The 12,545-nt window shown below is 35.0% G+C and overlaps 1 protein-coding gene across 1 annotated transcript in view; it reads right to left on the reverse strand.

The window, feature by feature from the left end:
* LOC140433113 (DC-STAMP domain-containing protein 2-like) overlaps positions 1-10,132 on the reverse strand; it is a 44,700-nt gene extending 34,568 nt beyond the window's left edge. Inside the window, exons 1-2 of the mRNA XM_072521166.1 lie at positions 9,729-10,132; positions 3,095-3,245 (exon numbers count right to left, since the gene is read on the reverse strand). Of these exons, the coding sequence (XP_072377267.1) occupies positions 3,095-3,245; positions 9,729-10,132 (555 nt within the window). The remainder of the gene's footprint in view (positions 1-3,094; positions 3,246-9,728) is intronic.
* Positions 10,133-12,545: the final 2,413 nt, after the last annotated feature.

The following is a 12,545-nucleotide window of genomic DNA, read 5'->3' on the forward strand; positions in this document are numbered from 1 at the left end:
AAAAGAAACAGAAATTAACAACCAAGATCTGAAAAAAATTAGAAGTCTTTACTGGAATCAGACAGCAAATCTCAGAGTTGAAGGTGAACACACTGACTATGTGAAAATCATGCGTGGAGTGAGGCAAGGCTGTATTTTGTCTTCTCTAATCTTCAACCTGTACTCTGAAAGAATATTTATCGAAGCTTTGCACGAAACTGAACAAGGTATTCAACTAAATGATTACCGGCTAAACAACATCAGATATGCAGATGACACCATAGTATTTGCGGACAACTTAGAAGACCTACAAGTTCTTATGAACAAAATCATGTATTACAGTCAACAATATGGACTCAATATAAACGTTAAGAAGACAAAGCTCATGATAATTAGCAAGAAAAGAATAACAGAAGGTCAACTCTACGTCAACCAATCCCCTGTAGAAAGAGTGACGCACTACAACTACCTCGGCACCATAATAAATGAAGAATGGACCAACAACCAGGAGATTAGAGCACACATCGGAATAGCTAGATTCACCTTCAATCGGATGGGGGCGTTCTTTAAGAGTCACAACCTCTCTCTTGATACAAAAGTAAGAATGCTGCGATGCTACGTCTTCTCTGTCCTTTTTTATGGTGTTGAATCGTGGACCTTGAACGAAGATATGTGCAGAAAACTGGAAGCATTTGATGTGGCTATATCGGAGAATTCTTAAGATCCCGTGAACTGACCGAGTCACAAATGAGGAGGTCCTCAGAAGAATGAATAAGAATGGAGAAGTACTGACCACCATCAAATTTCGAAAGTTACAGTTCTTCGGACATATTATGCGAAATGAATCCAGATATGGTCTCCTTCAAGCCATCCTGCAAGAAAAAATATGTGGAAAACGAGGTCCAGGAAGAAGAAGAACATCTTGGTTAGAAAACCTCAGAATCTAGTTCAATACAACATCTGTGCAGCTTTTCCGCGCTGCTGCAGATAAGATAAAGATTGCTATGATCATCGCCAACATTCGTAACGGATAGGCACATCAAGAAGAAGAAGAATAGGATTGTCTTATTATAGGTTTTCTTATATAGTCGGTTCGCTATATTTACGTGGGTTTCAGATTAACAAAATTATGCTAATGACTCATTGATAACCAGTTGCAGTAAACGACTTCCCAGAAAATTAGGTAAAAACTGCATTAATGGTCATATTTTAAAATACATTAAAATAACATTAGGGTAGGTATAAATTTGTTACAATATTGCAGTTGAATTGATTCTTTGCCAGTGTTGACATTGTATGTTTGGTGGAAATATTTAAAAATGCCTAGACGTGTGTTAGATGTAGATAGTCTAATTTGTAGTGTACATAAGTATTTTACGGATGAAAAAGAAAATGGCGGTCCTTTAAAATCGGCAATGTCTGTTCAACAACGCGTATGTGATGCTCTAGGAATTATTGAAACCAAACTAAGAGGAGTATTACAAAATCGCAATAATGAACGGCCGAAAGAAGATCACCGAAAAACTCGCCTATCATTGAAAACGAAAGATATTTCAGATGGAAAAAAATTTGAAATTCGTGATACCATTTATCGAATGCGAGCCAACAAGGAACATGTGACCTTAAATACAATTCTCTCGGAATTAAAAAATAGAAAATTTGACGAAATTGGCAGAACAAGTGTATGGCAAGTGATACATAATTTGGGTTTCAAATTTCAAAAGGAGGATAACAGAAAAGCCCTTTGTGAAAGAAGTTCTGTTGTGCATAAAAGAATTAACTTTCTAAGAAAATATTCTAAATTAAAAGAAGAAAGGGCAAATTTTATATATTTAGACGAAACATGGATATTTTCTAGGGGTGCGACCAAGAGAATATGGCAAGATGATAACGTAAAGTCTATCAAACATACTGATGGAGAAGGGAAGCGACACATAATTATACATGCAGGAGGAAAATCGGGTTTTATAGAAGGTGCTGATTTAATATTTTCATCTAAATCAAAATCAAGTGACTATCACGATAATATGAACACATAAATGTTTGTAAAATGGTTACATGAAAAACTTCTCCCAGGTTTAAGTGAGCCCAGCGTAATTATTTTAGACAATGCACCTTACCATTCTGAAGTATTAAACAAAAGTCCAACGAATTCTTGGACTGTTAATAAAATTAAAGAATGGTTGACAAAGGATCATATACCATTTACACAACATATTTTAAAATCAGAATTATTACGCTTGGCAAATATCCACGCAAAACCAAAAACCTTTGTTGTGGATCAGATTATTGAAAGTTACGGTCATCAAGTTTTACGTCTGCCACCGTATCATTGCCAGTTTAATCCCATCGAATATATATGGGGAATAGCAAAACAATATTATGACAACCATATTGGGCCTAACGGTTATAGCGACGACGCAGTTCGGGAAACTTGGCGAAAGGCACTTTCAATTGTAACTCCAGAAGTGTGGTGCAACTGTATATTCAAGTGCGAGAAACTAATAGAAGATTGGTGGACTCGTGAAAATAAAATAAACGAAATCCAAAAAAGTCCAATCATAATAACAATTAATGGTGATGACAGTGATGATGATGACGATTATGATATTTTTGATGATAATGACTGATTTTCATTTTTGTTGGCAAGTTAAATTTTTTTATTTTTCATTAGAAATTCTCTCCATGGAACAAATATACATAGACCATATTTTCTGTGTGAAGTGTAATATAAAATTATTATTAGGTTTATATTAGCCACATTAGACTCCATTAATGAAGTAATTCTCCTTATTATACTGTCAATTATATAAAAGATTTTCCATTATTATTTAATTAAAAAAGTTATGGATTATTTTTCATTTCATTTGACCAGTTGATATTTCCCCAAAGAGCAGGTAATTAAAACTGGGTACTTACAATAAAATTTTTAATCTGAAACCCGCGTAAATATAGCGAACCGACTATATATTAAAGTTTCTAAAATAATTACAAAAGTAACTAAAAAGAAGATATGATGGGTGCTAGCTATATTCATGTTTTAAAATTCGGTAATTTCATTTAATATTCGGTCCTGTATATCTAATTATTTTTAATATAAGCTTTGAAAACTTACTTGTCCACATGCCAACGATTCACTTAATATACCAAGATTGTTTAATGTATTTTTTGCTGGTCCAGATATGACAAGTAGAAGGGCGTAGGCCACAAGAAGTTGCCTTCCTCTTTCGGAGAAAAAGTGGGGTAGAGTTAGTAACACAACACACCTGAAAATAAAAATGTTTTTCAAAACAACTATTAAATATTAATATTATTTACAACGTAACTTCAACTTTAATGTATTCACCTTGTCTTTCTAAACAGGTGATTTTTATTGGATTAAATTAATTAATGACATTTCTAATTATATCGGGTGTAATCGCTTTCTTTTTAATTCGATTACTATTACCAAGATAATCAATATGATCTCTTAAAGTAAACATTTTGTTTTAAATACCCCCTAAACAGAAAACCAAATAGATAAGGTCTGAAGTCCATATACATCCCTATTACCCCGCTGTTTGAAGTATGTAGGACAAAATCTTTGAATATTTCTTTTATAATGATATGAAGCATGACAATGTTGTTACCATTTCTTGCCGTTCAATTATTATTTAGTCATAAAAAAATCGGACAACTATGAATTGTATTGTATATTGCATCTATTTGATAGTTGTAAGATTAAGCTAGCTACTCTATCCGAGATGCTAGTTATTTCTACTACTCTTCGTTTCCATTTCTTGTTGATTAGGAATCAAATACCGCCTGTTACAAGTATTCTGTATTCTATTACAAGGTCAACACAATATATTCTCCCATATAATAAGGATGCTCTACATTCAGAACTGCATTTTAAAATGATTTAATTAGCATAAATGCAATTACATGAATAACCCTTTCGTTAATTTATACAAAGCGGTTAGGGAGAAAGATCTTTACTGAAACAGGGGTATATTAAAGAAGATTGAAAATCCATATCTAAAACACGACCAGAGATTACAACGTTAAGATAAGTTTCCTAGTAAAACTTGCGAAAATGTGTATTAATAAATGTTTTTCCTTGTTTTAGACGTATCTTTACGATAAGATGACGAAATATGTGGCTCAAAGAAGCTCGATTTCAAAAAATAATTCATAGTTGGAATTTTATTGAGAGATTGAATTATTTTGATAGATATATGACTAGGATGATTAGTGTAAAGACATTTTCTTGTATGCATTATTTTTTCTAGTGGTAGGAGGGGGTGGAAATTAGGGTTTTCCACATTTTGAAATTTATCTCAAAAGCTATTGATTGAACTAAATTGAGGCAGCGTGGTAAGGTATGCCTCACAATTTCTAATATGAAAGACACATTCAAATCATGGCCTTCATTCCCCTTAGACCAAAATGTCCCTGAAATGCGTAGCTTTCGGGATCAAGCCAGGAGAGCAAAGGGGCTAAGAATCTGTGGAGTCTAAACCGCTACCCAAATAAAACAACAACGCTTTAAGGAGCGATATATAAATGCCGCTCGCTATCAAATCAATGCAGACTTGAAGAACTGGAAAAAGATACTGAAAATATAAAATGGGACGTCATAGGAATCAGCGAAGTAGCAGGAAACACATTCTACTACCAAGAAACATCAACGGGCAGAACAGGCGGTATTGGATTCCTAATCAACAATAATGTATGGGGAGCTATCAAATTGTTGTGAACCGATATTATTTTGATTTTCTTATTAGTAAACAGTATATTCGAATTGTACTTGCAGTGCAGTTAGTGTATCATATTACATTTATAAGCTACCCTCTTTAATTTCTTGTCAGAGTATAGTAAAGGAGATTGTCGTTTGCAAAAAAGAAGAAACTCATTGAGTTTGTAATAAATGCTCTCTTAGATTAGGTTTGCTAAAATATAGAAACTGTTTCCTGAAGCTTCCAGAATTGATAAATTGATATTTTTTATAATTTGTGAATTTTTATCTTTAACACGTTCGACGCCATGGGAGTCACCGGTGACCACCAGCTTTGACGCCCCAATGCTAGGTGGTTTATAACATTAAATACAATGTTATAAAATTTAAGTTTATAACATTGAATACAATGACGTCTTGAATCTCGAACTTTCCTTGGTTTCGTTCCCAATTCATGTTTGATTCTTGTTGGTAGCGACGTTCTTCTTTCAGGTTAATCTTCATTTCTGGAATTGGTGAGATACTCAACTAGAGCCTTTCTAAAATCTGCAATTGACATACAGTTTTTGGTTGTTTCACTGTACATAATAGAGGCATTTACAACAGCAGTCATCATCATCACGTAACGCTACAACCCTGGGTGGGTTTTGGCTGACTGTACACCTTTTTTCCAATTTGTTCGGTCTTCCATTAACCTAGGGTCAAATGTAATGTTCATTTTCCCGAGGTCTGCTTGGATGTTATCTCTCCATCGCATTCTGGGACTTCCGAGTGGTCTTTTGCCTGTGAAAATCTCCTCCCATACCAGTTTTACAAGTCTCTCGTTATGCAGTCTGTGCACGTAGCCTGCCAATCTTAGGGTGCGTTCATTACGGAGACCATGGCATGGTATCCTCGCCTAGAACATAGCACTGACAGTGAACGCTCGCATTTAAAATAATGCATTTATTTTACGTGGCGATGATAATATAATACCATCCTATGATCCGATAGAGGGTCGGCACCTCGTTATGAACGCACACTTAGTCGTTGTGATTTAGTTTCTTGGACAATATCGGCGTCATTGTAGAGTGCTTTTAATTCGATATTGGTTCTGATCTTATACTGGTTTGTGGTGATGTCATGGTGAGTGGAAGTATTTTTTGTTCAAAGCGTCTGAGCTTTTCCTCGTTTGCTTTGGTCATGGTCCACGTTTCGCATCCGTATGTTATTACAGGTCTAAAGATGGATTTATAGATTTTGATCTTTGAACTTCTTGTAAAATTTTTTGATTTTATGAGCTTATCCAGTGCGAATAGACAGCGGTTTACAGATTGGATTCTGTCTTTTATTTCTTCAGTAACATCGTTGTCAGCTGTGATTACGGCCCCCAGATACTTAAAACGTTGTCCTCTTTCGAAATTGAAGGTGTTAACCGCCATATTTTGTCCTATTCTGTCTCTTCGTGTCGTTCTATTAATACACATATATTTCGTCTTCTCTTCATTAATCTTCAGCCCTACTTCACTTGTTGCTCCTTCCACCTTGTTAAAGATGTCTTTCGTGGATAGGATGGAGTACTCCAACGTTTACAATAGCAGTATTTAACAACAATTCAATCGCCAGTTTCTTGTATCATTTGACCGTTTTTCTTAGTGGGGATGAATATAAAGTCATTTGGTCGCTCATATCAACAGCAGATTTAGATTTATTATAATCTAGAACCATCTTTGGTTCTTTTATTACCTTGCCTCTTTTTCTAATCGTAGAGAATTTATTTGAATGTTTGGTAGATAACATGAGGACATCTTGTTTATCCTTCCGTTTCATGACGGTGACTACATCTTCGTTTTCCTGTGCAATACTTTCTCCGGGACGAAGTTTAGTTTCCTCAACTTTTTAATTCAACTCTCTCCTATTTTTTCTAACTATTCTAACCAGATGGGTATCATTTTTTAATAGTTCGTATGCTAACTCTAAACTAGTGTACTAGTTGTCAGTTGCAATTGTATGACGTTTATTAAGTAAATCCTAACATAAGGATAATACCACATTGGTTGGCGTATTATTTACTGCATCAATATTTTTTTAACAATATAATTGTAACTTGTAGGTGTATCCAGGAATCGTACACAATTTGAATAGGCTAAAACCGTATTTGTGTCGTTTCAGTTTATTACGGCGGGCGAACTTTCGACACCAAATTGTCTTTGTACCTGGGGTAATCGAAGGGTCAAATTTTATTATAGGAAATTTTGACACCGCGGCGTAAAGCAGGTAGGTAGGTAATTAGCGGCGATGGACATTTGCACCCAAGCAGGACAAGCGGGTTTTCCCAATATTTATTGTCACGGCGGGGGGCGTGGCACTTGTGACTAAATTATTTCAGTTGTAATTTATTTCTTGTTTGACGTTGAATTGTGCACGTATACGGATATTTAAAAAATGAGTTTGATAAAAAGTTCCCGTGGTCGAGATTTATTAGTGGTGGAGCATCATTCGATCTCGAAACAGAAAGTGTTAAAAAGCGGCGAGATATTTTGGCGCTACATCCAAAGAAACACTAAGTGTTCCGCAAAAGTGTTTACAATAGGCTGTGAGGACCTCACCATCACAAGAAGTGATTTGGTACATAATCATGAAGCCGATCCAAAAAAGCTTGAAGTAAAGATGGTAACCAATGCATGTAAAAGAAAAGCCCAAGAGGACATATCGGAAAAGCCTGCCAAAATTACAAGAACTGCTGTTGCTGAGTGTGATGCCAATTTGCTGACGGTTCCTGACATAGCTAGCATAAGAAAGAACATTTACAACTGTCGTCGTAAACTGTTACCAGGTCCGTTACCAAGAAGCATATCAGAAGTCCATAACGCGGTTAGTAGTTATTCTCCTAAAACCTGTCGCAATGAAAGTTTTTTGTTTTTAAATCATCCTGAATTAAATGTAATTGTATTTTCATGCGAGACAAATATTCGTTTGTTGTGTAAATTAAAAACTTTGTATATGGATGGTACATTTTCATACAGTACCAAATATTTTCTACAATTATTTACTATACATGGCTTGGAAAATGGACATTATGTTCCTTTAGCATACTGTTTGTTAAAGGACAAATTGTCAATGACATACAAAAATTTATTTTCTTTATTAAGGTCTAAGATTTTTAAAACATTTCAATTATCATTAGAGCGTTAGAGCCAACTGAAATATTTGTGGACTTTGAAAAAGCAATTCACTGTGCTTTATTGTATATGTGGCCCAATGCAAAAATTAGTGGATGCCGTTTTCACTTACACCAAAACTTAGGTTAGATTTTATAAAAGCTGTATCTTATCATTCCTATAATAGCAAATAAATCATTGTATACAAGTATATTAACGGTAAAATGTACAAAAATTAGGTACCAGTTGTATTATATTTAGATATTATTACAGTTATAAAGAAATAAAATGCACATTACTTTTATTAAAATAAATAAATTAATTAATTATGGTATTTTATTTATGTCGCAGCTATATTTATTTGGTGTCGAATATACCTGTAAGATAAAAACGGGAATTGGGGCTGGTGTCGAAAATTGCCATTAAATTTTAGTCGCTACCTGCTTAGTGTCGAAATTTCCTACGCCCGTTTATTATACTGACGTCCAATAAAACGGCATCTGAAGGGAACCATACTTTCATCTACACATACCTACATCTTTTTTAGGAGAGTAATATTACTTGAAATTACAATTTAATTTACCTATAAGCCCCCTTATTTTGCCAATACGATCTGCAGGATCTATAGATTGGTTGTCAGAGAAGTGAAGAAATTGTAGAGTTAACTTGAATCTTTTCCCACTCATAATGGTTCCAGGAAATCGTTGTCCCATAATTTTGTCTTTACTCCAATAATAATTAATTTTTGGCAGCTTTACCAGTCCCATATATAGCAGAAGGCCAAAAAAACGTTTAACTTCATATTTGTCAGTTGGTGTCCAAGAATGTGAACGAGATTGTGTTTTATTATCTTTTTCTAGTATAGGCAAATAAATTTGTCTCATTTGCTGTCTTTTCAAAACGATTTTCAGTAACCAAAAGCATATAAAAATCTTCAGGAGGGGCTTGCATCAATACGGTAGAGTATGGTGGATTTAACCCAATTAATTCTGTAAATGGTATTATTAAACGTTGACAACCCATCGGCTCAAATAATTTGCGTGATGAACTTGCTTGGTTTATATCATTAATTGCAACAACGTTATTTAAAGAATCAGTCTCACTTTCGGAATCAGAAGTAATAATTCGTCGCTTTCGAGATTTGAACACATGCAAAATTTTATTTTCAGAGCCTTCTTGATATGATGCATCTATTTTAAGTAAACCAAATCGTTCAATATATGTTTCACTTATAAAAAATCGTCTACCATACCAAAAACCTCTGCAAAACTTTGATCTTCATGGTTTACCTTTATAGTTCAGAATTTTGTCAATAATAGGAACACAGATAATACGGAATAAAGAAACAAAAAAACACTATTACTCTATCCACTTAGAAGACAAGAACTGACCTGTTGCTTCTTGTTAATAGAACGGCATGGGCACTATAAGCACAAAGGGGAGGAAACTAGAGAGTGGGATGACCGGTGACCGGCATTGTGACCGACGCGGCGTGGTACAATTCACATTTGATCTCTTATTGGAAAATAAAAATAAGTGTATAAACCTCCATACACACTACTTTCAATAAAAATACCTACAGAAAATGCCTAATGCCTAAAATGAAGAAAAAGAAAACATATTTCAGAAACTTAAGTTTGAAGACTACAAGTTTGAAGTTTGGCCCAACACCGAAAGGTACAAATGGGTTCTACTGATTAAGTAAAGTAAAGTAAGTAAAGTTTGAAGACTGGAGAGGAGTGGATAGAAAAATGAATGGATAGAATCTCATATTAGAGATTTATCAATATTAATTACAATAATCCAATATACAGGGCAATATTAAATAATGCTTGTTAACTCTTATTGAAAAAGTACAAAGCACAAGGCTAATTGTTATAGAAAAATCTTACCTTACTTTGGAGCTAAACGCCAATCCGTTAACCAGAATACATCCCAAAATTGAACAAACTATAGTAGCAGACGAAAACGTAAAAGAAAGCTGTAATACAAAAAACATAAAAAATATATAAGTTAAAATCATTCCACCAAAAAACCCAGCGATGCTCTTCAAAACGTAGTTTTCTACACTTCCTTCGTGTTTTAAGTTAAAACAAAATTTCTGGCAACAACAACAATAACCGATTCTTCTCCATAGTCTTTTCAACTTCTGTCTGAATCTGATGTGTACGTGATGAAACTTAAATCGCCTTTTTGAGGTTGTGTAGTATTTGATAGCATCCTGTTTTTCTTCAATCAAGTCTTTTTTGGATTGTTGGAGTCTTTGCGCTGTAAATATTAGGCGCACAAACGCCATTTTTGTCTTATAAACTTTTATTTCTTATAAGCCTGACAGTACTCTATCGAACATTGACACATCTCGCTTTCGCTTTGTTAGTAACCATTAAAAATGTCTATTTAGATAGTTTTGACATAGTAAATAAATATAAACAAATACTATCTAAATCTTTTGATCGGTTGTGGGGTTAAGGGGATTTGTCAATTAAAAATGCACAGATTGTAAATTTTAACCAGCTAAATAAAGTAATAATTAAACTACATTTACAATCGAGCACTAAAATATGAAAGGATAAAAGTAGTACTTTATAATAAAAATAACTAAAATTGCTGACGTACATCCTTTTAAAAAACAGGAGAAACTCTTTTCCAAAATTAACACTAATTTTAAAACTGTTTGTTACCGATTTGTGATGTTCATCAATAATTATTTTCAAACTGAGTATAAAAGAAATATTTTTGCTGTGACAGTATAGTGCAGCGATTCTCAAATTTTTTGATGATGGAACTCTTTATGGAGAACAACACCACCCAAACTCACAACTAAACAAACAAACTGGGATGTTTTCCAAAATTATGTCAATACAAAGATTAGACTAGATATTCGGATAAAAGAAAACCAAGATGTAGAGAAAGCAGTAGACTATTTAACAACAGATTCACAAACAACATGATTGGAAGCAACACCACAGCGCCAAAGAAGTGTGCAAGAAAACCATAATATTTCATTCCATATAAGAGAACTTGTAGCACAAAAAAAGGGGAGGCCGTATATGGTAGCAGCAGAGCCTCTTGCAAGTGTATTCGCAGCACCAGATACTAAAAACGATGAAGATGATGATATAAGAATGTACCTCCAAACTTCATGTCAACTATCTTTTCCTCTGACAACATTTACTTTGACAGAGCTTCGACAACAAATAAAAATGGTAAATCCTAAGAAAGCTCCTGGCTATGATTTGATAACAGGAGAATTACTTTAGAAGCTACCGAGAAAAGCAGTGGTGTTATTAACAATAATATACAACAGCATACTACTTCTTCGATATTTTCTAATACAATGAAAATTTGTTTGAGTTATTATTCCGAAAATTCCGAAACCTGGTAAGCCCGCAACGCAATCAAAATTATTTCGCCCTATAAGCCTACTCTCAGTAATGTCGAAAGTATTAGAAACGCTACCATTACATAAAATCGAGCAAGTTGTTCCCATAAATGAAATTATACCAGAACACCAATTTGGATTTAGACGGGAACACTCAACCATCCAACAATGCCGCATAATAGTAAATATATTGTCCTTTTCCTAGATTTTGGCCACTTTCGTGGTGTTCGAGCTTTGTATAGGGCATGCCGCTCGTCCGCGATCTGTTTAATTTTCTCTATGTGCTCTGCAACGCCTCTGCGTACTGAAGGTTCTGCAAAACCAGCTGCTTTATATAGATTTGAGAGTGGCGTTGGTTTCATGCACCTCGTTACTATCCTGCATGTCTCATTTAGCGCAGTATTAACTTGTTTGGTGTGGCAGATCTGCCCCAAATGAGTTACGCATATTCAGAAGTTGAGAAACACAGTGCCTGTGCCGTTGTTCTTAAAACGCCAGGACGTGCGACTCATTTACTTCCCGTTAGCTTTCTGAGTATGCTGTTCCTAGTTGTTACTTTTCCTCTCGTTTTTATGCAATGTTGTCTGTAGGTGAGGGACTGGTCAAGAGTTACTACAAGATATATAGGTTGGTTTGTGTGTTCTAATGTATTACCATTCCACGCAATTTGGAGTTTTTGCTTGGCTTTCTTTGCGTGAAGGTTGAAAGCGCAGATTTGGGTTTTAGAGGGATTGGGTCTCAGGGAATTCTGCAAGTAGTACGCTGTCATTGTTTTTCAGGCAGTTTCGGGTTTCTCCTTCACTTCTTCAAAACTATTTCCTTGAGCACATATTGCAAGATCGTCAGCATAGAGGAAGTGCTTGGTTTCGGTCGGCGTAGGTTGGTCGTTTGTGTACATATTGAAGAGCATTGGCTAAAACAGCTAAAACACTTAACTGTGGGAGGCCATTTTTTTTAACTGCCCACCTACTTACTTTACCCTCCAGCATAACAAAAAACGTCTGTTTTGCAGTAAGGAATATACGACCTTACCCAGATGGTAGTCATTGAGAGTGTCGTATAATTTGCGGAGCAATGTTGTGTGCCTTACTGTGTCATAGGTTGCTGCCAAATCTACGAAAGCAGCCCCTGTTATAAGTTTTTCTTCAAAACCTCTTCAATGTGTTTTGTTAGTGCGAGGACTTGATCGGTGCAAGATTTGCCAGGTCTGAATCCTCCTTGTTGTGGGATGAGGTGCTTGTCGACATTTTTTTCTATTCTAGCGAGTATGAGTCTCTCGTATAGTTTGAAAAAGTGACACAACAGCGAGATAGGTCTGTAGCTACTG

The sequence above is a fragment of the Diabrotica undecimpunctata genome, chromosome 2 (genome assembly GCF_040954645.1).
Source record: "Diabrotica undecimpunctata isolate CICGRU chromosome 2, icDiaUnde3, whole genome shotgun sequence".
Taxonomy (NCBI): Eukaryota; Metazoa; Arthropoda; class Insecta; order Coleoptera; family Chrysomelidae; genus Diabrotica; species Diabrotica undecimpunctata.